The 27,634-nt window shown below is 53.3% G+C and overlaps 2 protein-coding genes across 2 annotated transcripts in view; one reads left to right on the top strand and one right to left on the bottom strand.

Annotated features, from left to right (window-relative positions):
• Positions 1–600: 600 nt before the first annotated feature.
• Positions 601–8,764, top strand: LOC119099305 (prohibitin-2). Its single transcript, XM_037222435.1, has 7 exons — positions 601–860; positions 4,194–4,314; positions 5,013–5,238; positions 5,667–5,792; positions 7,221–7,328; positions 7,857–7,934; positions 8,274–8,764. The coding sequence occupies exons 1-7, from the start codon at positions 746–748 to the stop codon at positions 8,373–8,375; spliced, it is 876 nt and encodes a 291-aa protein (XP_037078330.1). The 5' UTR covers positions 601–745; the 3' UTR covers positions 8,376–8,764.
• Positions 8,765–9,344: 580 nt separating this feature from the next.
• LOC119098733 (kelch-like protein 17) overlaps positions 9,345–27,634 on the bottom strand; it is a 38,378-nt gene continuing 20,088 nt past the window's right edge. The window contains exons 5-14 of the mRNA XM_037221746.1: positions 26,347–26,461; positions 25,481–25,587; positions 24,736–24,852; positions 22,965–23,178; positions 22,253–22,537; positions 21,870–21,986; positions 21,550–21,661; positions 15,670–15,813; positions 15,127–15,307; positions 9,345–12,155 (exon numbers count right to left, since the gene is read on the bottom strand). Of these exons, the coding sequence (XP_037077641.1) occupies positions 11,982–12,155; positions 15,127–15,307; positions 15,670–15,813; positions 21,550–21,661; positions 21,870–21,986; positions 22,253–22,537; positions 22,965–23,178; positions 24,736–24,852; positions 25,481–25,587; positions 26,347–26,461 (1,566 nt within the window). The 3' untranslated portion in view covers positions 9,345–11,981. The remainder of the gene's footprint in view (positions 12,156–15,126; positions 15,308–15,669; positions 15,814–21,549; positions 21,662–21,869; positions 21,987–22,252; positions 22,538–22,964; positions 23,179–24,735; positions 24,853–25,480; positions 25,588–26,346; positions 26,462–27,634) is intronic.

Raw genomic sequence — 27,634 nt, 5'->3', positions numbered from 1 at the left:
CGCATTTTGGTTGTGGGGACAGGGACGGGGTTAGCCATGAAGGACTTAGGCCATCTCGATATTCCATAGCTTTTCCCTTCAGCCTCACAAATCACTGCGCGTCTTATGGCGTACAAACCACTGCGGTATGTGAAGTTTATTGCATCGTTTATCTGCTCAGCGGTTGTGATTTTTATCTTGTGGCGAGAGCAAACATGACTTTCTGTTGTGAGAGTAGTACGAGACGCCACTACGCAGCAAGATCGAAGAAGGTAGTCTTTGAGTCATTATTATCTTTTTTTCCAACGTTTTTTGCAGTATTCCAGCCAAAAACATTGGGGTGGGGGGGGGGCAGCCAACATTAGGGGACCCAACTCAACATCGGGGGACGGGGTCCTCACAAAACAATACGAATCGACGCCCGTGGAGATGCGTGACGCTCCGAAACCTTTCATAAAATGATTTTAGATTCAATTTTTCTTGCCATTTGTTATTTTCTTAAAAAACGGATTTGGGTGTTCATACATTTCTGGCGTATAGTAGACGTAATAATTTGTGACATGTGGTACGCGCAGCTATCGCCGCAGTGTGGACTTTTGCCGTGTTTCCATCGTCGAGAACAACCGTTTATTACCTAGCGGCTTACGCGGACAGCGTCCCCCACGATCTGCTTGCGGTGTCCTAGTCATTTTCAAGCAGAGGTGCTCTGTTTGTGTGTGCTGCAATTGCGTTGGCGTTTTTGGTGCCGGATTAACACACATTTAATATGAATAACTTGGCAGGGCAGCTGGGTAAAGCCCCTAAGGGTCTCGGCCTAGGTCTAAAACTTCTTGGCGTCGCTGGAGCCGGCGTGTATGGACTCTCACAGTCCACATACACTGGTAAGCTTTTTCTATTATGGTTTATGGCCCTGTGTGCAACATTTGAAAATTTTTGCTTGCCAGTCTACTTCATCTGGTACCCACAGACATACAATGCAGGTGTTACATGGTGTTTCAGCTCTAATTCTGTCTGTCAAAAATCCATTTATTGCAAAGGATGCCGACTTGATATGCCTGGTTGGCTTGTTGAACCTCTCATGTGTGTGCATATCTCAGCCTGGACAATTTGCTTAGAAGTTTGTATTTTCATAAGAAATGTTTTTGTAGCTACTTTGCCAAAATTTATGTTTTTCAACTCAGCATCATGATTTCTTGAAATATTTTCTCTACATGCTGAAATTTGTAGTGATTGTGCACCAAACCAAGCGCTTCAAGGTGTGGGCTATGATACTTGCTCTTAGCTGTGAAGGGGTGGTCAATAACTTCAGGTACACCTATAAACACTGACAACCCTTCCTCCCCTGGGTTGCAAACTGGGTATTCTGGGAAAGACCCCTGGTTGCAATGTGTTAAGCATACTGCCTCTAAATAGCAGCATCTTGTTGGCCACTAGTTGGGCTAGATATCAAACACAGACAAGGGATATGCTCTTTGCCATAAGAGGCATCCAACAGCATCCGGCTTTATAATTTAAGCTGTTATTAAGGATTTTAGGATAGGGGCAACCTGAGTAATGTAACTGTCCAATATCTCCCTTCCCTTCCTTATGTTATGCTTTGGCTGTGCTTTCTCATAACCCCCTTTCTCATATCCATGTTAAGCATAATTTAAGTACAAGCCCTATGTGATCACCCATTAGTTCTCACAATAATTGACACCAGGGCATACAACATAAGGTCAGAATGCAGCAAAAACCACAGGGATTCTTCTATGCTTTATATTTCTCTCCCAGTATTACATATGTGGTTTTTGAGGTTGTGATGTAACAAATGATTGCAGCTCTGCAATTGACACCCATCTGATTGTTAAATACTCCCCATGTGGGCTGTATCCCTAGAATACTTTTAAACCTTTTCCTGTCATTGTTCGATATTTAGCTGCATATTTTTAAAATAATCTTATGAGCCAACAATGATAATCTCAGAAGGCTGCTTGTTCCAGTGGTCTTCTGCCTGTTGCTATAAAGGATGCCACAATATAGCTCTGCTGTGGTTGCTTTACCTTATGTTAATGTCCCTCTGTGCTGCTTTAATAGGGGTTGCTGAGCACATCAGCCACAAAAGGTCATGAGTATGTAGTTTTGGTTCAGTTGAAAAATAGTCCTTAGATAACTGTGTTTGATGTTAAGCAAGCTGTGAGACTTAAATGGGGCCTCTCCTAAACCAACTTTATTTAAGCAAAACATTCAATGTTGCCAGTGCTTGTTCATAGAACAAGTTTCCGAGACCATTTCCACGTGTCCAAGTTTTCAAAACCATACAATTTACCTGCCTGTCTTTACCCTCTCTAAAATCCAACAATCCTTTTCAAAGCTCAGGCTCAAGGCTAAGCACAGTGGTCTGAATGAAGCCTTCCAATTATAAAAAACCTTTGTGTAATTATTTTTTTACTTTTGCATCTTGCATCCCTTTTAATGACACCAAACATCCAACATTCATTTTACCCTTGCCTCAACAGGCATCTTATGCAGCTATCTTACTGTCATCAAAAACACAAGTCCACTTCCTTCTTGATTAAACTTACTCTTACTATAATGTTTGAGTCCCTGGTAGGTTGTGTACATTTGTGCATGATCTTTCACTTATCAAAGGTGAATTCAATTTGCAGCATTTCAGTCAACTTAACAAGATTTTGTCTACCTTGAACATTTTTTCTTTAAATCATCTGCGAGCTTCAAAGCCATGCTGTATGGCTTACTTTTAGTGCTGTGTGCAACCATAATTAGCGATGGGTTATAATGGTTTAACGAATATATGATGAATGTATCTAAATATAAATGAGCAATCATGACAACCATAATGATCACTTTTATCATGCTGATAGTAATAAAGACCAAATCCTGCGGAACCCCTACCAAAGACACTGCCCTATCATTAATTTTGGCCACTTATTAATAAATGAATGTCACCCTTCTGTTATCCTGAAGGCCCAGTTCTATGCATTTTACCAAACTGTCAATAATACCATGACGCTCAAGATAAATTTAGATCATTTGTGAGGAATCACACCAAAAATCTTACTCAAATTTAGAGATGGGGTATGAACTCGGTTTCCCTGATCCAAATGCCTTGTTAGTTCCAGGGATTCTAAAAGATTCGCCAACCATGAGCAGCCTTGCTATGCTGATATCTATAGTTAATCCATGTCTTTCTAGGGATTCCTTGGCCCTATTTCTGATAATTGACTTTAGCACAATGCAGACCAAAAATGCAATATTTACTGGTCTGTAGTTTTTTAAAACACCCTCCATTCTTCTTTACAATAGAAACTGTGTCTGCCTTCCTGTAATCAAAGGGAATCATGGTTTCAGAAAGCACAATGAAATTAAGAAATCCAAGCCCTTCTCTGAGAAGAAGAGGATGTTGTATGTGGGAGCACATGGTACCTAGCCTGCCAGTGAAAGTAACAATGATAATTTTAACACCAGTTCAAGTTTAAGGTGCTGCTTCAGCAGGCTCATCATCCATGATTTGCGAGCAAACATTGTTGCATCATCACAGATAGACTTGCTGCCTTCTCATCCTGCTTCTATCTTAACAATGCATAGCATTATACAGTGAACACTGTTCTCCAAACCCTCACCTATATTCAAATCATGAATTAAAACTTGACATCTGAGAGGATGAGTTCAAACAATGATTCCTGGTTTGTTGGTTTTGGTACAATGGGTTCAAGGATAAAAGTCCTCAAAAGTTTCTGAACAGTGTCTGGTTAGGTGAGCTGACTCATATCCCATCAGATGAAAGTTATCCAGAAAGATCTTCCTTTGAAAGTTCATAGATACTCGTTATGGGCGCCAAATGGCCACCGCAGTCGCCGCGCCCATGAACTCCAATCAGCAACAACAAAAGTTCATAGATATTTGTCACAATTGAGGTGATCATGTACTATTGCTAGGGAGAGCTCATGATTGGTCATAAGCTCCCATGCTCGACATATTCATATTATTTCCATATAGACCAACTAAATGCAGATAGATGCTACAAATGCATGAATGGAGGAGCTACCTTTGTAGTGCTGAATTCAGTTAACCCATGGCTGCTGCTCATCCTGGTGCGAAGTGAACCGCGGGTATCAGCGATCATGTTTCACTAAGTGGCTTGCTGGCTGTCAGGAGTGTGTAAGGGCTATGTTTGACATGTTTCACTGACCTTGTATGTGTCCCTCCCACAGTGGACGGAGGTCACCGTGCCATCATCTTCAGCCGGCTGGGCGGCATTCAGAACACCATCTACACGGAGGGTCTGCACTTCCGCATCCCCTGGTTCCAGTACCCCATCATCTACGACATTAGGTCAGGTCATTACCAACGGCATTGATCATGGGTTGAGTTGGATGGAAGGTGACGCAATGGGACGTAAGCGGACAGATGCTGTTGGTAGCAATCAGAATAAGCATGCTTATTACCTTACAGCTTGAGCCAATAATGGTGATGTAATCATAGTTGGTCATGATAAGCTAATGGTGGTCACTTCGGTTTTGGAAATATTGCCTCGATTCCCAGTGCTGTATGGTGTGTATCCGTTTAGACAGATGCCGTTCACCGACAGATCACACGACACCGACTTGGCACATTTCAAGTGCTGTCGCTGACGTCATGGGCTCACGCACACATGCCTGGGACCGTGAGCAGCGATCTCTAATGACGTCATGGGCTCACACATACGCCTGGGGCCGTGAGCAGCGATCTGAACTGACGTCATAGGCTCACACATACGCCTGGGGCCGTGAGCGGCGATCTGAACGGACGTCATAGACTCACACATACGCCTGGGGCCGTGAGCAGCGGTCTGTTCTGACGTCATAGGCTCACACGTACGCCTGGGGCCGTGAGCGGCGATCTGAACGGACGCCATAGGCTCACACATACGCCTGGGGCCGTGAACAGCGGTCTGAACGGACGTCATAGGCTCACATATACCCCTGGGGCCGGGAGCACCAGCCCCATGCTCGCCGCCGTCCGCTCACCGGGCCCGCCCGCCGGCTGCGCAGGTCGCGGCCGCGCAAGCTCTCCTCTCCGACCGGCTCCAAGGACCTGCAGATGGTGAACATCGCGCTGCGCGTGCTGGCGCGGCCCGACGCGCTCGCCATCCCGCGCATCCACCAGCAGCTAGGCAGCGACTACGACGAGAAGGTGCTGCCCTCCATCTGCAACGAGGTGCTCAAGTCGGTGGTGGCCAAGTTCAACGCGTCGCAGCTGATCACGCAGCGCTCCCAGGTCAGCGGCCCGGCGCCGGGCGGCGGGGGCGAGCCTGCTGCGCGCTCCGGCAGCTGCCGGACCGGGCGGCCACACTGCTCTTGGAGTTGGCTGTGGTGGTGCTCGCGTAGCGCTGGCACGCCTGTTAGGGACGCCTGCAGCTGATGGCGTGGCGCTGGTACGCCTGTTAGGGACGCCTGCAGCTGGTCGCGTGGTGCTGGTACGCCTGTTAGGGACGCCTGCAGCTGGCCGTGTGGCGCTGGTACGCCTGTTAAGGACGCCTGGAGCTGGCCATGTGGCCCGTGGCCTGCCGTGTGATCGGCCACGGCGCGCCGGAGTGTTCGCTTGTTGGATGACCGTGACTGGTCGGCCTTGCCGGGCCTGAGTGTCGCCGACCTGCGTGTGCCGCCGGCTGTGGACGCGGGTGCTGACGCGGCGCCGTCCGCCAGGTGTCGCTGCTGATCCGGCGCGAGCTCACCGACCGCGCCCGCGACTTCAACGTCATCGTCGACGACGTGTCCATCACGGACCTCACATTCGGCAAGGACTATACGGCCGCTGTGGAAGCCAAGCAGGTGCGGCGCCGCGGCCCCGGGCGGGCCCGGGAGAGGGAGGGAAACGTGTTATCCGTCGGGTGACCGGATGTTGGGAGATGTTTAAAATATGCAGCCCGCGCTCTGGACAGACCCATGACCGGAACTCATTGTAGCTCGTGTGACATTGTGATTCGTCACCGGATGTGGTCGCTTTGACAATAGTGTGTGTTGGCAATGTTGCACGACTAGTAGTCCTGCATTAACATGCGCTCGGTGGGGGAGGGTCGAATTGACCCCCCCCCGAAGGTTTTTCCAGAATGACTTCCGAACGGCGTGGCGTAACCGCGCCAAATTTTGCATAGCTATAGGCAATTGCGTAGCGCATCGTTTGGTACAAAAAAGATGGATGTACCTTGTAAGGTACATGCCTGTACTTGTACCTTGTTTATTATGTACCTTGTAAGGACCTATGACAGGTCAAAGTCGGGCCATGGTTACAGCAGTCAATTTCAAGGGATTCGCTCAATCTGATGCAACAACGGAGTGTTAGACGAAGCCATGCATCTCTTAAATGCTTTATTAGGCAACAGAAATATGGAATGAGCAAATTACGTTGACCTAAGGTCAGGCCAAGGTCAAAATAAACCTGTTTTAATACTCTAATGCTTGCTGTATGGGTTGGTTTCTGGTGCTCATTTCGGATTTATTGATAACAGGAACCGCATCATATGCCTTCCACGGACTTTCTAGAAGTCAAAACAGGTCATTGACCTGAGATGACCCAGGTCGACATTTTGTTTTTAGGAACATAGTCCCTAGCGTAATATTTGTTGTTCATTTAAATGCAAAACTCTGAGCAGTCTTGTATGACTTTGGTCGCCATGACCTTCAAAAGGTCAAACAAGGTCACTGACCTGGAATGGGTTGTGTCCTTTTGCTTAGAAACAGTTATCTAGGTTCTGTGGGCACTAGGAGACCAACCTGGAAATTGACCTTGTTCGACCTTATTTAACCCCAAGGTCATGCCCTAGGGACCTCAAGATGTGACCTAAGTGAGTTCATGCACAGGTCAACACACCCTGTAAATTTGGTGTCTCTAGCCTCCTTAGTTCGCGAGATCTCGGGGGGGGGGGGTTCAAATTGACCCCCATCCGAGCGAAGGGTATCCAGCCGGCCACCCGAGCGCGTGTTAAGCAAGGCCATTTGCAACTCATGAAAACTAAATGCACGGGATTCCGCCGTATCATGCCAGTCTGGCTGCCACAACGTGTATTTGACTCGAACCATACTTTATTTGATAAGATGAACTATGTTGAATTTGCGATTATCATTAACCGTTATCTGCAGTTACCGACCGAAGCCCAGTTAGAAGTGAGCGCTCACCAGGCGTACGTCTTTACCCTTTCTGCCGAAGCCTGACCCCAGTTGTCGGCCGGTGGTGACGCTGGGACGTGCCGCGGTTCACAGGTCGCCCAGCAGGAGGCGCAGCGGGCGGCGTTCATTGTGGAGCGGGCGATCCAGGAGCGGCAGCAGAAGATCGTCCAGGCCGAGGGAGAGACGCAGGCCGCCGAGATGATATCCTTTGAGCCGATTCAGGCTGCGCATGCGCCCTACTCACCTAGGCGTCTTGGAGATGTGTGTGCAAGCCGTGTTGAGTTTCACCCGGCATGATCACTGAGTTCGGAATGATGAGGAAAGGCGAATCTGACGCCTACGCGCCGTGCCCTCTCGACTGGGCTCACCGCTGACGCCGTTAGTCGTGTGAAATCTTGGCGGGCGTCCCGAGACCGGTCGCCCGCTGTAAGGCCGCACGTAGACGCATGACGCAACCGCCATCTGTCGGGCGATAGCGAACTTCTGCCGTCCGGGCGGCCGTCCGAGGCCGCCACAGTAACGTAGCAGCGGGACACGTGTGAGTGGTGGCTGACGACGGTCCGGTGGCGGCGCGTGACATGGGGACGGGTGGGGTAGCGGACACGGCGCAGCGGCCACCGGTCGAGAGCAGGCGCGCGCGCTCGGCTGAAGAGATCTTTGGTAATCTGACCTCGGTGTGTGTATGTGGCATCGACGAGTTCAGGCGGACTTTCCTTGACTGGTGCGCACGTGGGTAAGGCGATCAGCCAGAACCCGGGCTACCTGAAGCTGCGCAAGATCAGGGCCGCCCAGAACATCGCACGCACGGTAAGCAGCGTCGCGAGCGTGTCCGTATGGGAGAGCCAGATCGCCTCCATGTACCGTGGCACCGCGGTATGGGTGCCGGCGCGCCGGGCACCAGCTCACTGGATCACTGGATGGTTTGATACCTGCACAAGAAAGAGCCGATTGCCTACGTAGCACTTCGCTAAAGGTTGATTGCGCGTTTTATGTAAGTCAGTCTTGCAATGTGTCGTCACATAACTTACTTGCGGTCTGCATGTTCCCAAGAGCTGCCGCTGGCTGTTGTGTCGGCGAGGGCGTCGATGCCGGTGTCGTCCAGGTGGCGTGCTACGCGCGAACTGAGCGGCGCCGCCCTGCTCACAGGTGGCCCAGTCACAGAACAAGGTCTACCTCAATACGGGCACGCTCATGCTGAACATCAACGACGATCAGTTCGACGCCAGCGCCGACCGGCTGAAGAAGTAGTCGTCGCCTTCCCGCGGGACGGTGGCGAATGTTGTGCGCGGATATGATTGGGACGTGGGTTCGAATCCTGATTCGGGCCGTTTTTTGTAGACCCCGGGCTGGCGGTGGGGTTTATGACTGCTGTAGCCGTTGTGGCTGGATGTTCACGCTGACGCTGATCGGTTCTGAGATGCTTTTTGGATCGGTGTGCCGGTGCGGTGTGTAACCTCCGGTTCTGCCCAGGTCGTGAGGCACCGCTGACTCGGTGAAAGTCGTCGGTCCGCGTTGTCCTGAAGCGCGAGTTTCATCGAGTAAGCGTGCTTCACTCCTCCGCTCGTGATAGGTGCGCTCCCGGGAATGACAGTGCTGCTGTGTCATGTGACCACTGGAATAAATGCATTACTACAGATGATTGTCGTTGCTCTTCCGACGCTAGCCAGAACGGCGGGTGTCCGCAGTTTTCATCTAGGACTTTATGTGGTGTGGTCAGATCTTTCTGCTTTGGCCTAAGCTTTGGCCTACCGTGCGCTTGGGTTTCTCAGGTCACTGACTGATCACTCAGGTCCGGTTTCCACTGATCGGGGTTCATTGTCGCCACTGATCGTGAGCTGCAGTAAACAGGGAGCGTCCAGCCGGGTAAGTGTGGCCGGAGTGCAGTGCTGCGCGCACAAAGCACTGCTCGATGCGGGAGTGGGCCTCGCAAGCAGTGCGCGAGCTGCAGTAAACAGGGAGCGTCCAGCTGGGTAAGTGTTGCCGGAGTGCAGTGCTGCGCGCACAAGGCACTGCTCGACGCGGGAGTAGGCCTCGCACGCAGTGCGCGTGACTTACGGAACATTTGTGAAACTTCGCATCGATCGCCATGGGAGATCTGAATTGGGTTAGGCCTCCTCGCTTCGGGCGGCGCAGCCACGCCGCGTTGAAAGTCTGGTGTGCCTTCTCACGGTTCGTGGTGCGAACACTTGCCAGTCTCGATTGTTGAAACCCAGACACTTCAGCTCATCACACTTTTATTAAAATGCCCTTAACTTCGCAAAATACGAGCACATTTTAGCGGTTTCAAAGCACGTGTCGTGTTTGTACTGGGTACGTGGGTGTGTACGCCAACAAAAACACTGTGCCGTGTATCGTCCCAGCACACAATGACAGACGGGTCTCGAGCGAGGTCGGCTGGCGTCGGCGGCGCGAAGAAGACCCGGCGGCAAGGTTTGCGGAGAAGCAATCGCAGCGTATTGCTTGGAGCGCATGGCTACTGATCTGAGGAACGCGGCGCCAACGTGTTCTTCATCGCAGCCACACAGATATAAACCTGAACATCTCACCTCTGTCGGCTGCGGGGAGGGCGAGTCAACATAGAACCTCTTCAAAGGCAATGGCTTACAGCTGCTGGTTACGACTAGTAGACAGAGAGTTAAACCTATAACCAACCGAGGTATCTATATACAGAACGACCCACGACACGCACAACACGGCCCACTTACAGAAACTTGTATTGCGGTGTTGACTGAGGCGCGTCAGCGCACAAATCCGGCGTGGTGAGGGGAACCGGCGTGAACAAACCACCATCAGCAGGGGCTGCTGACCATGTGTGTGCAGACCAGAAACCCAGTGACGTTGCCTGTCAGCGGCTCGCATCCACCTGCGGCCTTTACCCCACGGCCCATTGCTTTGCGAGGCCCGCGAGGCCTTCCCATCGGCCTCCATTCATTTGTTCTGAAAGAGGAGCATCCTCCGAACCAGTCTGTCCGACATGGGTATATCTCCGTGTCGAGTATGCGATCTTAATGCAACCAACGGCCAATTTCCGAAAACGAAACCCTGACATTCATCCCTTTTTGAATACCGTCCTACAAACATTGGGCAACGTGCCATGTCACAAGTGTCACTGATTCCTCACATTGATGGCTTAAAAATATACATGTTAAGTAAGGGCGAACTGCTTCGGCTCACACGCTCCCAGAATGGGAACGGAAAATGGCGCACATTGCCGTCTCGCTTTTTGAGATGGGGTACGAGTCGTGAACGCAGGAGCTGGGTTCGGTTCCCACGCAGTGTCGCATTGACTGGTCGCTGGTGGGAACCGACTTGCGAAGGTGGTGACCGTCCCAGTCGCACACGTGGACACACTATAACCATAACGCTTTGCTTGTCATCAACGCCCGCTTTGGCAGTGACTGAAGGCGTGGCTACTCCGTATGCAACACGCTCACTTGGACACATCCGCCTATAGCTTGTCGGCAGTGTTGTATGGCAGACGTAAGTATGGGCGGCGCGCTCCTCATTATAGTGCCTGATGTGTGGTAACATGCTTAGTTGATATATAACGTCAAAATATTGTAAAACGAGTACCCTACGTGTGAAAACATGCCATTAAATTTTTGGCGCGCCGCCAGCGATGGAAAGTGACATTCAGTGCATTTAAATGCCAGTCAGAACAAACAACAATCAGCTGCAAAGCCGCTTTACCATTACATGCATACACAACAAATAAACTGCTGGAATGTGCTCACAGGTTAAAACAGGTGGAAAGCGGAGCCAATGCCAATGTTTGCTACATAGCCTTCGAAACGACATTAAAAGTCACAAGCTCGAATGGCTAGGTAAGCGCGATTTTTGAAGATCCTTATTCGAATCGCTCACTTAAATGCTGCAAATCAATCACTCACTGCAAATTAATGCTGACCGCTACTAGACAAAACGAGACAGAGCTGATAATCCATCTGCTAGCTGGAACATGAAATTTACTCGTGTTTAGAAACAGGTCAACAAGCATTTCATGCCCTGGAATGTGCAACTACGTGTGAAGCAACAGGAACAGCGCTGAACGTAACAATCCCAGTTCTGCAAGGGTGGTGCACCCATAGTCGTGCTCCCATTCCTCCTGAATGATATCGTCCAAGTCGTGTCTGAACTAACTGCGCTACTTACCTTGTTCCCCGTTGGAATAAATAGCCTGATCACCAACCGTAGCCACTACCTAGTTTCGTTGTAATGCACCTCTCGTTAAACGCTCGCCAAGTGAGGTAAACAGTCCGTTTCACTCGCAGTCAGCACGGCAAGGTGTATTAGCAGCCGCCTGTTTCAGTCCTCTCGGCGCTCTCTGGCAGTGCGGCCTGTTATTAGCTGCGCGCGGGCAGTGGTAAATTGGCAGTGAGTGGACACCTGTCCAAGCGGGCTGGTTTTCAACCCGGGCAAATCCCTCCCCGACGCCCTGCGCGGAAATGCTCAACGAAACGGCAGCTAGGCTCCGTTTCTTCGCTGAAGGTAGTCCTGCAACGTTTCAGCCAATCTCTTGGAATAGGTGGGGCTTCAGGTTCTGTGGTGTGATCCGGTTCCGCACAGGGGTTGTTGAATAGTGGCGCCCGTGATGGCCGCGTGTGCGCTGGTGAGTAGGTCTGAATTGGGTGACAACGTAACGAACACTGCAATCCGACTGCTCTGAATACCACCGTAGGGCAGGGGTCAGACCCCTGCACAACGCTGCATCTGACTTCTTGACCGGACAACTGCCTCGCAACAGGCTGTGGATCCCGCCATCTATCGGCATCTGCCTCAACTGATAGAGGTCAGGTCGTCCGGTTGGTGTCGCCGTCAGCAGATGCACCCGCGCAGGCAGCCGGCGGCCGACGATCACAAGGTGCCGCGGTGCGCCATGTCCAGGCGGCGGTCGCGGCGCACCTTATCGCCGCCGGCCGTCTCGCGCTGCCTGTTGTACAGGCTGGTGGGGCGCGCCGCACCGCTGGCGCAGGTCAGCGAGGCCGTCAGGGGTGCTGTGCTCCACTGCTTGCCGCGCAGCAGCCGTTCCTGACCGGACACAGGGCGTGCGGTTAGTGGGCCGCGAGTCTGGTTAGAGGTTTGCACCATCAGTTAGTGGGCTGCGGCTCCGGTGAGCAGGCATCGTCTCTAGTCAGTAGACCTGGTCTTCAGTCAGTGGCCCTCGTCCCTTGTCAGTGGCCGTCATCTCCAGTCAATGGGCCTCGTCTACTATCGGTTGGCCTCGTCTCCGGTCAACAATCCCTGTCCAAAGTCAAAACATCTCATTTCCAGTCAGTGGCCCTTATCTCCAGTCAGTAGACCTCTTCCCCAGTCGGTGGTTTTCGCCTTCAGTCAGAAGACCCCGTCTCCGGTCAATAGACCTCGTCTCCAGTCAGTAGACCTCGTCCTCAGTCAGTGGGCTGCGCGCCTAGTCGCGGGCCGCGTCTCCAGTTAGTATGCATGATCGGCATGCGTTCAAACGCTGGTCCACAGCAACAAGGCTTAGTGCTTCGTTGTTAAGGCAAGGGTTGGAATCTAGTAGCGGTTGGGTTTTTAGGGGCGCGTGGCCTGCAGCGGTCAGTTGGCATAACAATTCTGTTGAACAGCCTTCTTTGATTGGCGCAGCCACTGCAAAGGTCAGAGAGCGGACACCTTGGTCAATGCTTTGTAAGTCAACAAGGTATCGGCAAAGCAAGGTCGCTGGTCAGTAAAGTTTCTTACAGAAATGCAAATTAAAGTAGTGGAAATTCTGGGGTCGGCGTCGGTGAAGCGCTTCCACGGAGTCAAATGCGGGGCAATGTGGGGTTTCCAAACCAGTCTTGTCAAAATGAGGGGCACTGGTCCAAATGGGAGCCAGCAGAGCTTCAAGTGATCTTGGTTGCACCGTCATTATATTGAATCGAGGCCGTGCTGACAAGTGAGATGCATAACGTCTGGTTAATATTTCTGTTACCGTCAAATTGTGAGAATGTGATATCAGCAACAAGGCGAATAACGCCATGAAACTACCGCCAAATTGTGAGATTGTGATATTAGCAGCAAGGCGAATAATGAAAAAACAGCGATAAACAATATACGGGACACCTAGCCTATTTAAGCGGTTGCGGCTCACGCAGCTCTTCCGTCCATGCGCTACTTACCAGTATAATAAGCAATACGCCCAGAAACTGGTTGCAATAAAGGTAGCACTACGTTGGATGCAGCAGACCCATACTGGACCATGCGTGCCCACTAGCAGGACTCACATTTTGATATGGGTGTATTCATTCAGGAGGAGGAAGGCTAGCGGACATGCCCCACAATTTTGCCGTACAAATATTTTGTGACCTCCGATCTTGCCTGTAGAATGCTCGTGCTAACCCTTTTTTGAAGCTGAAAATTACATGAACATAAAAATTAATTTTCAGGTCAGGTTGTCTCCCGAGATGTCAGCATGGGCCGGCCATCTTCATTTGTTCTCCGACTTCAGAGACGTTATTAAACCCACGTTGGGAATATCATCAGAGACCCCGCATACGGACACCATGTTTGGCTATGCGAAGCCTCCTTCTGTCGGTTTGAATGACATCACCAGCTCAAAGCCAACTTGCCAACCTCTCCCCACAAGCCCAAAGTCCACCCGCAGTGGTTTTCCAGTTCGTATTCAGCGCACATATAGGGATAGATACCACAGATTGAGCCACCTGCACAGCTTGGGATGCTGTCCGGCACCGGGCACCAGTCACCGGACACCAGTCATTGGACACCAGTCACCGGGCACCAGTCGTTGGGCGCCAGCCATCGGGCGCCAGTCATCGGGCACCAGTCATTGGGCACCAGTCATCGGGCACTAGTCATCGGGCACCAGTCATCGGGCACCAGTCATTGGGCACCAGTCATCGGGCACTAGTCATTGGATGCCAGCCATTGGACACCAGTCACCGGGCACCAGTCACTAAGTAACAGACGCTACGGTTTGCCGGATGGCCATTCAGTCAGCTTCATTACAAAAATACGCTTTTCATGTCAGAACCGACCGCATCCATATCTGTATCGACCGCGCCCGTGTCCCTCCTCCGGTCTCAGCATGATCTGCTCGGAAGTCAGCTGCCTGATTATCCTGGCAGAGGTGTTCGTGGGACGACAGAACACCGGATAAAGAATGACCGAATCCTCTGGCGAGCCCAACCCAGACCGTCGCAGCACTGCGAACCCATGCAGCTGGCAGGGGCTACCTGTCAGGTAAAGACACTATGTGTGCACAGCATTGCGCACGTATAGTATTGTGGTTTTGAATGCGACCTTCGCGGTACAGCATGCAAAGAAACAAATAGTAGAGAGGGACGAATCATTTAGTGTACCACAACTAAACATATAGAATAAAGGCACGCTTCGCAATCAGATACAAAGTCATGTTGCAGGGGATGGTCGCTGATTGCATGGGACAGAATTAAGCCATAAAGAGGCTCAGTCCTGTCCATCACCCATAGTTCTGCATCACACCATCGGTACACACAAAAAACGGTTACACTCAAAGGCTACATATGTAAACGTTTCCATAGAATTAAGCGTTGGGAGAAACAGCCGTCAAACAACTGAAAGGTACTCCTCATCTAAGCTGAGATCTGCATAAATGTCATCTATCTACTACAAATAAAAATATGCGAGCCATCTGGCTATTTTTTTCACGAGCATGCGCATTCTATGCCACTCGCTAAGAATAAATATCAGAATCACACTGTCATCACTCACTAGAGAACATCACGTGCCCCACTACTAAGGATACATATGCGACACATCTGGCCGTCTCTTTCAATGGGCTACACTTGTATCAAAACACAACGGTCCTTCCGCCACCAGTCCTCCACTCCGAGTCCGGTAGACCGCACTGCCACCTACGAGCGACACCAGAACCAGCGCTCGCGCTGCCACCTAGGAGCGGCCCCGGAACCACGACCGTGCTGCCACTTAGGAGCGGCCCCGGAACCAGCGGTCGTGCTGCCACCTAGGAGCGGCGCCAGAACCAGCGGTCGACACTCACCAGGCTGACACAGTGAAGCACAGCGGCGCCCACCGAGCTGCGCCGACTGTTCATCGGCGGCTCCTGCTTCCAGCGGTTCAGTCGATCGTCGTAGCTCTCCACCGAGTTGAGGCTGGAGCTGCCGTCGTTGCCGCCCACGGCGTACAGGCGGCCGCCCATGTAGATCAGCTCATGGGTGGACCTGCGGCGGGGCGGACGGCGCCGGCGCGCTTCAGCCGTCTGCTGACGTGCTATGTTTGACGACATTCGTCGGGCCGTATGTAAGCCTGCGCCGGGACCAATGTCACCCGCAAACCTTACCTGTATTGCAGTCACCAGCTCGGTGACGTCATCCATTTACCGCTTCAGACAGCCCGCTAGGCTATAACCAGCGTGACATGAGTTCAGTTCAAAGCTGACAATCAGCACAGCCTAAATCGATTCGACTTCGCAATGCAGGCACCGCTCGTAACGTACGCACCGCCCTGCAGTGCAGCCTGTAGCCTGCGTTACCGCACGCCGTCCCAGACCTGACCTGACCTGACCTAGTGCGGCGGCTCTAACCTGCGGGACTGCATGCTGGCGACGCTCTCCCAGGTGTTGCTGCGCAGGCTGAACTTCTCGCCACTGGACTGACACATGGTGCCGTCATTGCCGCCAACGCAGTAGAGCCAGTCACCGACGGCCTCCACGCCGCAGCTGCTCCGTCTGGCGGACAGGGGTCGGTGGTGGGCGGGCGGCAGCCGATGCCGACCATCGCAGCCGCTGACACAAAGCCGCTGACACAGAGGCGCTGACACAGAGCCGCTGACACAGAGGCGCTGACGCAGAGGCACTGGCACAGAACCGCTGACAGAGCCGCTGGCACAGAGCCGCTGACACAGAGGCGCTGACGCAGAGGCACTGGCACAGAACCGCTGACAGAGCCGCTGGCACAGAGCCGCTGACAGAGCCGCTGGCACAGAGCCGCTGACACAGAGCCGCTGACACCGGCCGGCGGTGTCTAGCGGAGCGGCAGCTCGGTCCATGACCGCAACAGAAAGAACCCAGGACGTGCGAGACTCGCATGGACACGTGTTTTGCATCGACACATGCTGGCTCCCGTCACATCCAGCAGACGCCAACATTGCCTGATGCACGTCAGCTGATCTGTTGGGTGGCCCACATAGTTGAGAGCTCATATAGCCGAAGGCTATATGAGCTGCACTTTACTCCACTTTTCCAGGCCACACACCCCATTACAAACTGCATTTCGCTTCCAACTTGGGCATATTTCCCGCCGTCCTCCTGAAATGCTGGTCGAGACACAGATGAGGTGCTCCCACGCGTGAGAACGGAGTCCAGCGAGCGCCGCCTTGTAACGAGACCGTCCTGCTCTATGGTGGGCTGTCTTATGCTTTCCAGAATTGGAAGGTGGAGTAAGAGCTTGCTCAGGATTGCTTTGAACGTATTACGTGTAGACTGCCGCTTTAGTGGTCCCTCAACACACCACCGGGTGGCCGGTTGAATACCACGCGCCCGGGCAGCGTCGTATTCGAGGTCGTATTCAATGCCGGTGACGTCGACAACTCGACCCCTTTGAAATGTAAAAAAGTAACAGCTAGAGACAAAAAACCACAGGGCATACATGGCTGTTTGAGACTTCGTTTGTGCGAAATTTTAACATTTCTAGGTCGTAACCTCCGGGTCAACTAAGTTTAAAAAGGTCAAATACCAATTTATTATCGGAAGTGTAGTCAGACCCGACGTAACCAACGTAAACCACGATATCTTTTTCAAGCGAAACATCATCCACGGCCATTTCAGGTCAGTGATTTCATCTGACCTTTGGAAGGTGAAAATAATGATCGGGATGATTATTCCTAATTATTGTGACGGTTGATATTGATAAGTTATCAACCTAATTTCGATTGTGACGTTCTCTCTGCAGTCACCTCAAGGCCGTGTGACTTTCTCTGAAACTTTCTCATTGCATTAGCCTGCAGACTACACAAAGAATTGACTTCGCTGGCAACTGTGGCCTGGCTTTTATCGGCTACAGGTGAGAGGTCTTGAAAATGATCGTGTTTTCTGGTCCTGTGGGATCGGTCACTTCCTCACAGTTAAACAAAGACTGACATTACCGCGTTACAGCATTCGGAAGTTATGTTGGCAAGGTGGGAATGGGGGCGTCAAATCGATCCGCCCATCCCATAGCGCCTTAATCTAGCACGGCAGTGTCATTACATAATGTGACATGTCAGCAGATAACTTACTCTCAACGCATAATGCATGCATACATAACGGTTGGCGATACGCCTCTAAATACGGCAAAAGCAGAAGAATTTAGACCACAGGCTTCCAACAGAGGATGACAATGAAAAAATGAAACCCATAAAAAGCTGAACAAACGTGACGTAAATGATCAATTCCGGCTTTAACCACCGGACACAGTTGAAGCAAGTTGCGGCAATGACCGAATATATTGCCAATTTGGTCCATGTCGTCTGCACGCGGTCGGTCTATTGACTAATGGCGACCGGTCCCACGCTCCGTCAAGTCGTCGGTGGCAGGCTTGTACCACGGCGGCACCTGTCATGTCCCTGACACGCCACTGCTGACACAGCGGCACGCCGGCGTCGTGGCCCGCCCGCAGTACACCGGCGGTCGTCCACAGCAACAAAGCACGACCTGCAGCCATTACACCGAAGTCGTCCACACAACACAGCAGGAGCCGCCGGGATTACACAGGCGGCCGTCTTCAGCAAAAAAGGCGCGATTTGCTAGGATTACACGGAACTCGCCCCCACAACAAAGAATGAACCGCGAAGATTACACGGAAGCCGTCCCCCAGAACAAAGCACGACCCGCCGGGAGTACACAGACGGCAGTACCCCCAAACAAGGCAGGAACCACACGGAGTACACAGACGGCCGTTCCATACAACAGAGCATGACCCGACTGGATTACACGGAGCCGTCTCCCGTAACAAAGTACGAACCTACTGGAACACACGGTCGGCCATTCCCTAAAACAAAGCACGGCCCGACTGGAACACACGGACGGCCGTTCCCTACAACAAGGCACGGCCCGACTGGATTGCACGGAAGTCGTCGCCCAAACAAAGCAGGAACCACCGGGAGTGCATGGACGGCCGTCCTCGGCGAGGAGACGCGGCACCTTCGCCACGGACACCACTTCCACGGGGCTGACCGACACAGCTGCCCGTCAACTGGTGCCGCAGCCGGCGGCGGCGCCACACACCACCGCCGCGCCGCCTCCCCGCTCGGCCGGCCGTGCCGAGTCCTCCGGCGCGCCGAGCCGCCCGGTGGGGGCGGCGGTGTTGTTTTGTCCGGCGGCCGGCGTCGGGGACAGCGGGGTCCCGGCAGCCGGGCGCGGCTCGATGATCGACGCCGGCCTGGTCGGCGCGACGGGCCGTGTTTTGACAGCGCGCCTCCCCACTGCTGTGACGGACGAGCCAGGCTCACGCGTAGGCGGCGCCGCGGCCGACCAGCCACACAAGGACGCCGGGCACGTGCCGAACGTAAACGCACTGGACTGGACGGAAAGTCGCCGAACACATGGCGAGCGTAAACGCACTGGACTGGACGGAAAGACGCCGAACACATTCCGGACGAAACCGCACTGGAATCGACGGAAAGAGCTACAGTGAAATCGATGACCGACAGCGTAGATGCATCGGATTGGGTGGACACAGGCAGAACGTGTTAACAGAACAAAGGCACAGGGATGATAGGCTATAGCCGTACGGTGGCTGGCATGAGCGTTGGTAGCCGATTCAAATCGCCGCTGTGCTACTGTGATGTAGGTTTGCGTATGCCGTGCGTTACCGATGAATACGCATATCTACACGTTTCGTTCATAGAAATGGGGGTCTGAGTAAGTTGATGAAAGACATTTTTGGGTCGTTACCTATCAAGAAGGTATTCACTTTGCCTGCGGGCTATCGTGCCTGCAGGGGAGGTCAGAAGATGGAAGCTCAAATTGGAGTGATGAAGTGATGATGTCCATTTTGGGTGATGCATTCTGCAGATAATACAGATAGCACCAGAAGGTTTAGGAATCTTACTAACACATTTCTCTGTCTTGCGCAATGAAGCGTTCATAATATCACTGAATGCCAAATAGGAATAGCTTGAAACAACGAGCATCGAGGGAGTCAATTAAAAATAACAAGATGCTCCAAACCATTAACAAGCTGACCAAATGCCTAGTTCTGAGATAGGGAGCATTGGGGCTGCCCTACACACTCTCACCGCTACTCTGCGCCGTTTTTACGGGCCACACTGCTCGCGCGGACGCTGCAGCTGGCGGACGTAACTCCTGCGCAGCGCTCGGCCTGCTCGAGGAGGCTCACCCACCAGGCAACAGAGTCGTGACGCGGGGACAGACATGGCAGATCGTGACAGAGATGACGTGGGATCAGGAGAAACAATGTGTCGCGTGATCTGCGGGTAAATTTGCGGACAAATTGTTACGCAATGTCTGTCCCGAAGAGCGAGGAAGCTGCCACCGCTTTCGCAAACCCGTCGTCTCATCCCTCTCTCCCATCAAACACCGGCGGTGATTCGCACTGACACGACGTTTAGCTTCGTCGAATCCAAACATGCATCACGCCACACCCACACCTAGAACCAGCTACATGCTGCCGATGGACGGAGTTTGTTTTACACGACAGGTCAGCCATGAATCGCGGCTGGCGCTCTCAGCGACCCCGGAACAACGGGCGTCGCGAGTGGGCGGTCACCAGGAATAACAAAGACCTCTGACCCGTGCCAGCGGGGCGTCCCGGGCGCCGGCGTCCGGAGACGCGTCCCGGGCGCCAGCGTCCGGAGATGCGTCACGGACTCCGGCGTCCGGAGACGCGTCACGGACTCCGGCGTCCGGAGATGCGTCACGGACTCCGGCGTCCGGAGACGCGTCACGGGCTCCAGCGTCCGGAGATGCGTCACGGGGCTCCGGCGTCCGGAGACGCGTACCGGACTCCGGCGTCCGGAGACGCGTCACGGGGCTCCGGCGTCCGGAGACACGTCACGGGGCTCCGGCGTCCGGAGACGCGTACCGGACTCCGGCGGTGCACCGCTCATTCCGCTGAGTTTGCACACCAGGTCGCTAACTTTTTTTGCTGAGGGATAACCATTCCTCTTGCGGAAACAAACCCCTTGCAGAGCTGGTGAAACCTTCTTGTCTGTCCTCAGCTTCCTCAGATTTTGGAAAAGCCACAGAATTGATGGGTTTTATTTTCCAGTTGGATAGCTGACGGTGGAAAGATGATCTACAGTCCCTTGTAGCGATGCCCATAATTTCATCGAACACAATCCTGGCCCAGGATGAGAATTCCAATAACCATCCGCATGAAACGTACCAGGCGGCACAGTGAAACCCAATCTTGCCAGAAATATTTGAAATGAATTAACCGAGTTCGTGTGGCCTCCTATTCCCATTATACCAGAATGCATATGAGTACGACTATTCTTCAGATATTTGTATGCAGGATTTATTCACGAGAGAGAGAGAGAGAGAGAAAGAAAGACAGAGAGAGAGAGAGAGAGAGAGAGAGAGAGAGAGAGAGAGAGAGAGAGAGAGAGAGAGAGAGAGAGAGAGAGAGAGAGAGAGAGAGAGAGAGAGAGAGAGAGAGAGAGAGAGAGAGAGAGAGAGAGAGAGAGAGAGAGAGAGAGAGGAGAGAGAGAGAGAGAGAGAGAGAGAGAGAGAGAGAGAGAGAGAGAGAGAGAGAGAGAGAGAGAGAGAGAGAGAGAGAGCCGGACGTATATTGGCTGCGCTGGAGCATTACACCGCTCAAGGGTATCTACGCCAGTCTTGACCGGTCAAAAGGTAAATTATAAGATGGTTTGCTGAACTAGCTCACATCTCTCAACTTAGGAATTTATAGCATTGCATGACTAGGAGCGAGGCCATCGGCGGAGTATTCCTCGTTTGAACTGTGGGGAAGGGTCAGTTGGCACGTCCCGATGCTGCCCATTTCTCACGCTTTCTGGGACTTCATAGTTTTCAACGTTTTCAGCCACTGGAAGTGCAACTCTTCATTCATTCCTCCTCTTGAAGACTGTCTGATGCAAGGCGCCCAGAGATGTCATCGGACTGGAGCAGGCATTGCCATGTTTTTGAAGCTTTTTTTAACCCCGACTTAAGCTATTATTAACCTATTAATTATTTACTAGCCTGCTGTATATTCATATTCGACTTATTATAACCTTTCTATTATCTAAGCTTTTTTCGACTCCGGCTCCGAATTACCAGTCTGCTTTTTACAGGTTCCCAATGGTGTCTGGCTGGATTACTTCAGCTTTGGTAGTGTCTATGTTACGAAAGTAATAAATAGCTTCACATCTGTTACTGAACACTCGCTCCATGTCCCCGCAGTCTTACTGGTGCACTCGGACGTCGAGCCATTCATGCAAGGCGCTACGAGTGAAGGAGCCGTACCTGTTGGACATGGGCGGCAGGCTCATCCACTTGCCCACCCTGGGGTCCAGGCGCTCCAGCGAGCTCAGATAGGAGGCAGAGTCGAAGCCGCCGACGGCGTAGAGGCAGTTGTCTGACGGCATCGGTCACAGTCACATGCAATAAAAAACAGGCTTATACAACGATCTTGGACAACAAGCTACTCCGCCGTAGGCTGGGACAAAACAGCAGACAAGCAATCATCGTTTTTAACACCAATCTGGACAGCGAAGCGCGACCGGACGTCTCCAAACCTGGCCTGAGGTCATGTCAGGCCTGAAGACGCTGTCGTCACCACTGACCCATGGCGGCGAGCCGGCAGTAGCGGCGGCGGGACAGCATCTGGGGCAGCGAGGACCAGCTGTCGGCCAGCGGGTCGTACCGCTCCACACTGCTCAGGCACGAGGCGCCGTCGTAACCTGAAGGCACAGCACGGAGCGGTCACTGGCGGCCTGTAGGCTGAACAACACTGCCTTGAGCCAATTCACAACACCGACGCAGCAATGAAGCAGCCGATAGAGCTGGCGGCTGCATATCTTATCATTTAGTCAAGTTGGACAAATTGCCATTGAGTGAGATCAAAATCGCTACATGCCGAAAGTGGGCTTCACTCAGGCTGTCCGATGCAGCTACCTTTTCATTACACCTACACGCTCCAGCCGGTCAGCGGCGGGCCGCCCCTGACCTCCGCAGCAGTAGATGAGACCGTTGAGTCCGGCGGCGCCGAAGCAGCTGCGCTTGGTGCCCATGGGCGAGACGTAGCTCCAGGTGTTTGCCAGCGGGTGGTAGGTCTCGGCCGAGCTGAGGTCGCTGGAGCCGTCGTAGCCGCCGATGACGTACAGGCGACGGCCGGCCGTGGCCACGCCGGCACGTGAGCGCCGCGTGTTCATGGCGGCCACCGAGAGCCACCGCTCCAGCCGAGGACTGTACACCTCGCACTCGGAGTGTACGGCGAACAGACTGCCGCCGCCTGCCGGCCAGACAGCGTGTGGGCAAGGTGGCACCGGGGTGGGCGACGTGGACGGCGCGGCTTCACAATCATGCGGCGTGAACCGCTCTACATCTGCTTGTCGTGCATACCTGCCGTGTACATCTCGTACATCTCTGCTGTCAAAGAATTGGGGAGCCATGACGCCTTAATGCATCCTTTGTCTTATCCTTGATACCTGGGAATAACTTCCGCTTTGTTCAATGACGCATGACACTGTTTCTGAGCGATGGTTTGACAATGTGTCATGCTCCTTGCACCTGTGGAAAGTATAATGTGGTAGATAGCTTATCTTAAACGCATTTGGCCAGTCTACTCTCACCGCAGCGTATAGCATAACCACAAGATGACGTAAAATGCGTGGGAACCCCTCGTTCACATACAGCCTGACGAGACGGAGCCGGCTCACCGACGGAGAAGAGGTAGGGCGCGGCGGCGTCCGGACGGCGGTCGGCGGTGCGCGCGCTGGCCATGGAAGCGCGCTGCTCGGGCAGCAGGTGGTACTTGAGCGCCTCGAGCAGCAGCTCCCGACAGGCCGGGTCGTCGCGCAGCAGCGGCTCCTGGTCCACGGTGCTCACCAGGAAGTGGCGCGGCAGCAGCGGCAGCTTGACGTGCGACATCAGCTGCGGCACGGCCGGTCGGACATTCACCGACGGGGTTCTTCCCGACACCCTCGGGTGACATGCTCCCGGGTCAGCGGCGGGAGCGGCACCGAGCAGAGACGTATGGTCGAATGGTCAGCGCCTTGGACTCCCACGTGGGGTTCGAATCCCGGTTGCGCCATGGCCCTGAACGCTAATCCATGGCCCTGAACGCTAATCCATGGCCCTGAACGCTAATCCATGGCCCTGAACGCTAATCCATGGCCCTGAGCGCTAAGCCTTGGCTCTGAGCGCTAAGCCTTGGCCCTGAGTGCTAATCTATGGCCATGAACGCTGTGACCAGCGCAGTCGCCGGCGCTCCAAAAAAGGCGTGACGACGTGCGTCGCGTTCCCTTTTTTAAAAAGGGACAAAGGATTCCCGTTTTGGCGACAGAGACTGGAGGGAGCCGGTCATGGCGGAACATCACATCCAGTGGCGGACGCTGATGTGGCATTTCACCTCGACTCAATGTTAGGTGGAGCGAAGTCGGACAATCATGTGCACAAAATGTTGGGTGATTTGTCAAAGTTTACTGTTCGTCTGATCCACCGACACATCAGTCTGATCCACCGACACATAATTTTGATCCACCGACACATAATTTTGATCCACCGACACATACGTCTGATCCACCGACACATACGCACACCTGGTGGAACTGCAAGCGCTCTCACTGGCAGAGTTTAACATGTCCGTCCCGATGAGCGCAAGCCACCCGCGTAACTCACGGGGGCATGGGAGGGGCGGAGGGCGGAGGCACGGGACGTCATCTCAAGCCATGGGCCCGCAAATATTCCCTCAACCGTGAAATTGCCGCTCTTAAACGCTCCGCGGGGCTGCGCTCATGCGTCACCAGAGGTCGGCCGCGGATGCATCGAATAATTTCTCGCCGACCATAAAACCTGAGCACCATAGCTCATTCATAATCCATTTTGCGGATCACCGCGGTCCACGTCTGTTATTGGGCTTTATAGCGGGCTGGGCGGTATTTAGAAATGATAGCCGGTCGGCTGATGGCCTCCCAGAGGGTCGGCCACGAGGGATGTAGGTGAAGGGTGGGCGCCACCCACGCAGCAGGCGCCGCTCGGGCCCCGCCGACTCAGGTTCAGCTCACGCCTCCTGCCCACATCAGGCACGGCACCGAGCGAGGTGTCACATCGGCTGACGACGAGGGTCGGAGCCAGCGTGCGTCAATGCACAATCAGGCAGAACTGCCTTCATCCTGAGGTTGACATCTCTGTTTGTCGACGGTGCGGTTTGACGGGAAAGGAATCTGCAGCTTGGGGTGATGATTCGGTCTCCTGGAAACTGCGATCTCCCCGCACTAATGCTCCACCCTAAGACCGTAATCTCCGACGTCAAAACGCTTTTCCTCGGACGGCGCTGCCTCCGCTCAAACGACCGTGTACCCTGCATTTTTTACACCGTATTCACTGAAGCCTCAGGTAACAATGCTGCCACTATCAGCTTATGATATGAGCCCACCCTGGTTAAATGACCCAGACCCAGCAGCACCATACAGGTCCGTTGTTGCGCACCTCCGACACGTGCTGTTTGCGTTCCGCCTCGGCGTGTCGCACCCACTTGACCACTGACCGGAACACCGTCTCCTCGTCCGCCACGTTCATCTGGTTGCTGGCTATCAGCTCATTCACCTGGCAGGAGAGGCGGCACGCGATCGTTTCTTTATTACGCCATCACGTTATGAATGCCGACACAAGAAGGCATGACGTTTTCAAATACGAAAGCCGTACGAAATACAGCTATGTTGAAGAATCTGAACGAATCAACAGCGGGCGAAGACACTCCGTGAGATGATGGTAGGTGCGTGCAAATGGGAGACCCCTAATTCCCGCCAATATACGCGCTAATGCATCTTGACTTTGTTTCTAAAAACCTTCTCACAAAAAGAATACATACGTGCGCATCGGTTGCAGCAGCAAAACAGGAAATCGAGGGGACACCAAAAGCTGGTAGCATTGGGAGGGCTGGTGCAGCACGAGGTGTGGCTGTTAGCCTGACAATTTTGGCATGGTCTAGATCTGTGAGAAATTAAGCCTAAATGGATGGCGACAGAATGGCTTTCAGAAGCTAAGGCGCCATTAGGCTGCGATTAAATACGGCTGGTCGATTGCCAACTCTTTGAAAGCCAAACAGCCGGAGCCGCTGTTCGCGGCGGTCCAACGCCACCATTGATGCAAGTTCGGCACGAAAAAGCTCTCCGGACGGCGATATGGTCTGCAGCTACACAGCGCGCCGGAGCAGTGCTGAACGTGTTCTGACCTGCTTGAAGGGGAGGAAGAGGAATTCTTCCGTGCCACAGACTTCCTGGAAGTTTTGAAGGGCAAACTTGTGGGACCGGAGCTGAAGTTCGCCGCAGGCATGGGCATCTGAAAAGCAAAGCACTTCTGAAAACATCGCTTGACTGAGGCCCGAACGGTGCTGGACTGTCGGCCGCTTTGGAATGTGGTTGTGTGTAACTGTCGGCTGCTTTGGACTGTACTTGTGTGTGACTGTCGGCCGCTTTGGACTGTGCTTGTGTGTGACTGTCGGCGGCTTTGGAATGTGCTTGTGTGTGACTGTCGGCCGCTTTGGAATGTGCTTGTGTGTGACTATCGGCCGCTTTGGAATGTGCTTGTGTGTGTTTGTGGGGAGCTCAAACGACCTTTTCATGCTCTCTTTGCATCAGAAGGAAAACAATATTGAAGAATTTTGGCTCAAATGTATAAGTCAAAATGCATACGCCTGCATGCATCAAAATATAGAAGCACAAACTTCAATTTCAAAATGTTACCTCACTGGCATACGTGATTGCTGCTAATCAGCAGGAGTGCGTCAATGGTTTGCGAGGCGCGGATTAAAACGAATAACAATGCGTTTCAGGTCCATATACCAACAGTTTACTTCTGGACCACGCTCGTTACACCTTATTGTGGACAAAGGAATGCTTTGCGTCAGGTATGCGCGATACAGTTTTTTGATCCGCGAGGACATCAGGTAGTTGAAGATGCTAAACTACAGACATCAGTCCTCCTGCCGATCGAGAGTAATTTCCGCGGAATGTTCCCACTTGCTGCACTTGCTCGGCCCGCCACCTGCGGTCGCCGACGTCACCAGGGAGGGGTGGCAGCCTAGGAGCCAGGGCCCACCTGCGAAGCTGCGTATGCCCAGGCAGTTGGAGGGGTGCAGCTGCTTCAGCAGGAAGTAGCAACAGGCTTCTCGTACACCGTTCAGCTGCAGCAGACTGGAGGCGGGCAGCAGGACCTGCGGGGACCAGCAGTGTCCGTCAGTGGCGACCCGGTCACCCGGAACCACTCCAGCAGCAGGACCTACGGGGACCAGCAGTGCCCGTCAGGGGCGACCCGGCCACCCGGGACCACTCCAGCAGCAGGACCTACGGGGACCAGCAGTGTCCGTCAGGGGCGACCCGGTCACCCGGAACCACTCCAGCAGCAGGACCTACGGGGACCAGCAGTGCCCATCAGGGGCGACCCGGCCACCCGGGACCACTCCAGCAGCAGGACCTACGGGGACCAGCAGTGCCCGTCAGGGGCGACCCGGTCACCCGGAACCACTCCAGCAGCAGGACCTACGGGGACCAGCAGTGCCCGTCAGGGGCGACCCGGTCACCCGGGACCACTTCAGCCACCGCCGACCGTGGCCGGCCCTGCAGCTGCCTCGCCGCCGGCATACCGGAGCATTCGGCCGGGCATTCTGTCCAGTTTCGCACGATCTAGGACAGGCGGAAACGTCGAAATCTGTCCCCCGGGGCGTGTAAACGTCCACGTCGTAAAATCCGGGAGGCTACGACACGGCGTAAAACGGCTCGCCCTACACCACGGCGGGCGACGCCAAAAGTTCCGGTGGTTCGATATCGGCGGGCGGCGCCAAAAGTTCCGGTGGTTCGATATTGGCGTGATGTGGCTACGCTCAGTCTGGTTTCCAGTCTGTAAAATGATGACCAAGGACGTGGGGCGTCATGGCCGTGCTAACGTTTGGCCAGCAATTGTTTGAAACCATGACGAATGACAGGCACAACATCCCAATCATCGGTCATCCATAATGTAATGAGTTTCTGAGATTGTGTAGATTAGATCGACTTAACGCTCTAAATGTCGTTTTGACGCTTTCACATCAGCAAAGATGACACATAGGCCCGTGACACGACCGGCCGGTAACCAACCACGGAAACTTAAAACCCAAAGCCCAAATCCACACCCCAGACTGTTGCCTGGGTGGTACAGTGGGTTGTTGTCACCAGTTGAAGTGACAAAGCGTTTACAGGTGACAACGTAGCGTGACAATTTGCAAGTCGTGCGTGTTTTTGCAGTAAAGTATTTTTGAGCACACCTTTCCAGGAGTGCTTTCTGTCCGATTCCTAACAGCAACAAAAAGCTGCGCACGCTCGCGCTTACCATTAAGCAAACGGGCAGCCGG

Source organism: Pollicipes pollicipes, unplaced genomic scaffold (genome assembly GCF_011947565.3).
Source record: "Pollicipes pollicipes isolate AB1234 unplaced genomic scaffold, Ppol_2.1 Scaffold_4740;HRSCAF=5597_pilon_pilon_pilon, whole genome shotgun sequence".
Lineage (NCBI taxonomy): Eukaryota > Metazoa > Arthropoda > Thecostraca > Pollicipedomorpha > Pollicipedidae > Pollicipes > Pollicipes pollicipes.
Note: the sequence above shows the minus strand (reverse complement) of the source record. Positions and strands in the feature narration are given on the sequence as shown.

Excerpts from the sequence above, each read along its gene's own strand:
- LOC119099305 (XM_037222435.1), top strand. The coding sequence starts at position 746 with ATGAATAACTTGGCAGGGCAGCTGGGTAAAGCCCCTAAGGGTCTCGGC. Across the intron at positions 861-4,193 it reads CTCACAGTCCACATACACTG|TGGACGGAGGTCACCGTGCC; the intron begins GTAAGCTTTTTC and ends TCCCTCCCACAG. Across the intron at positions 5,239-5,666 it reads TGATCACGCAGCGCTCCCAG|GTGTCGCTGCTGATCCGGCG; the intron begins GTCAGCGGCCCG and ends GCCGTCCGCCAG.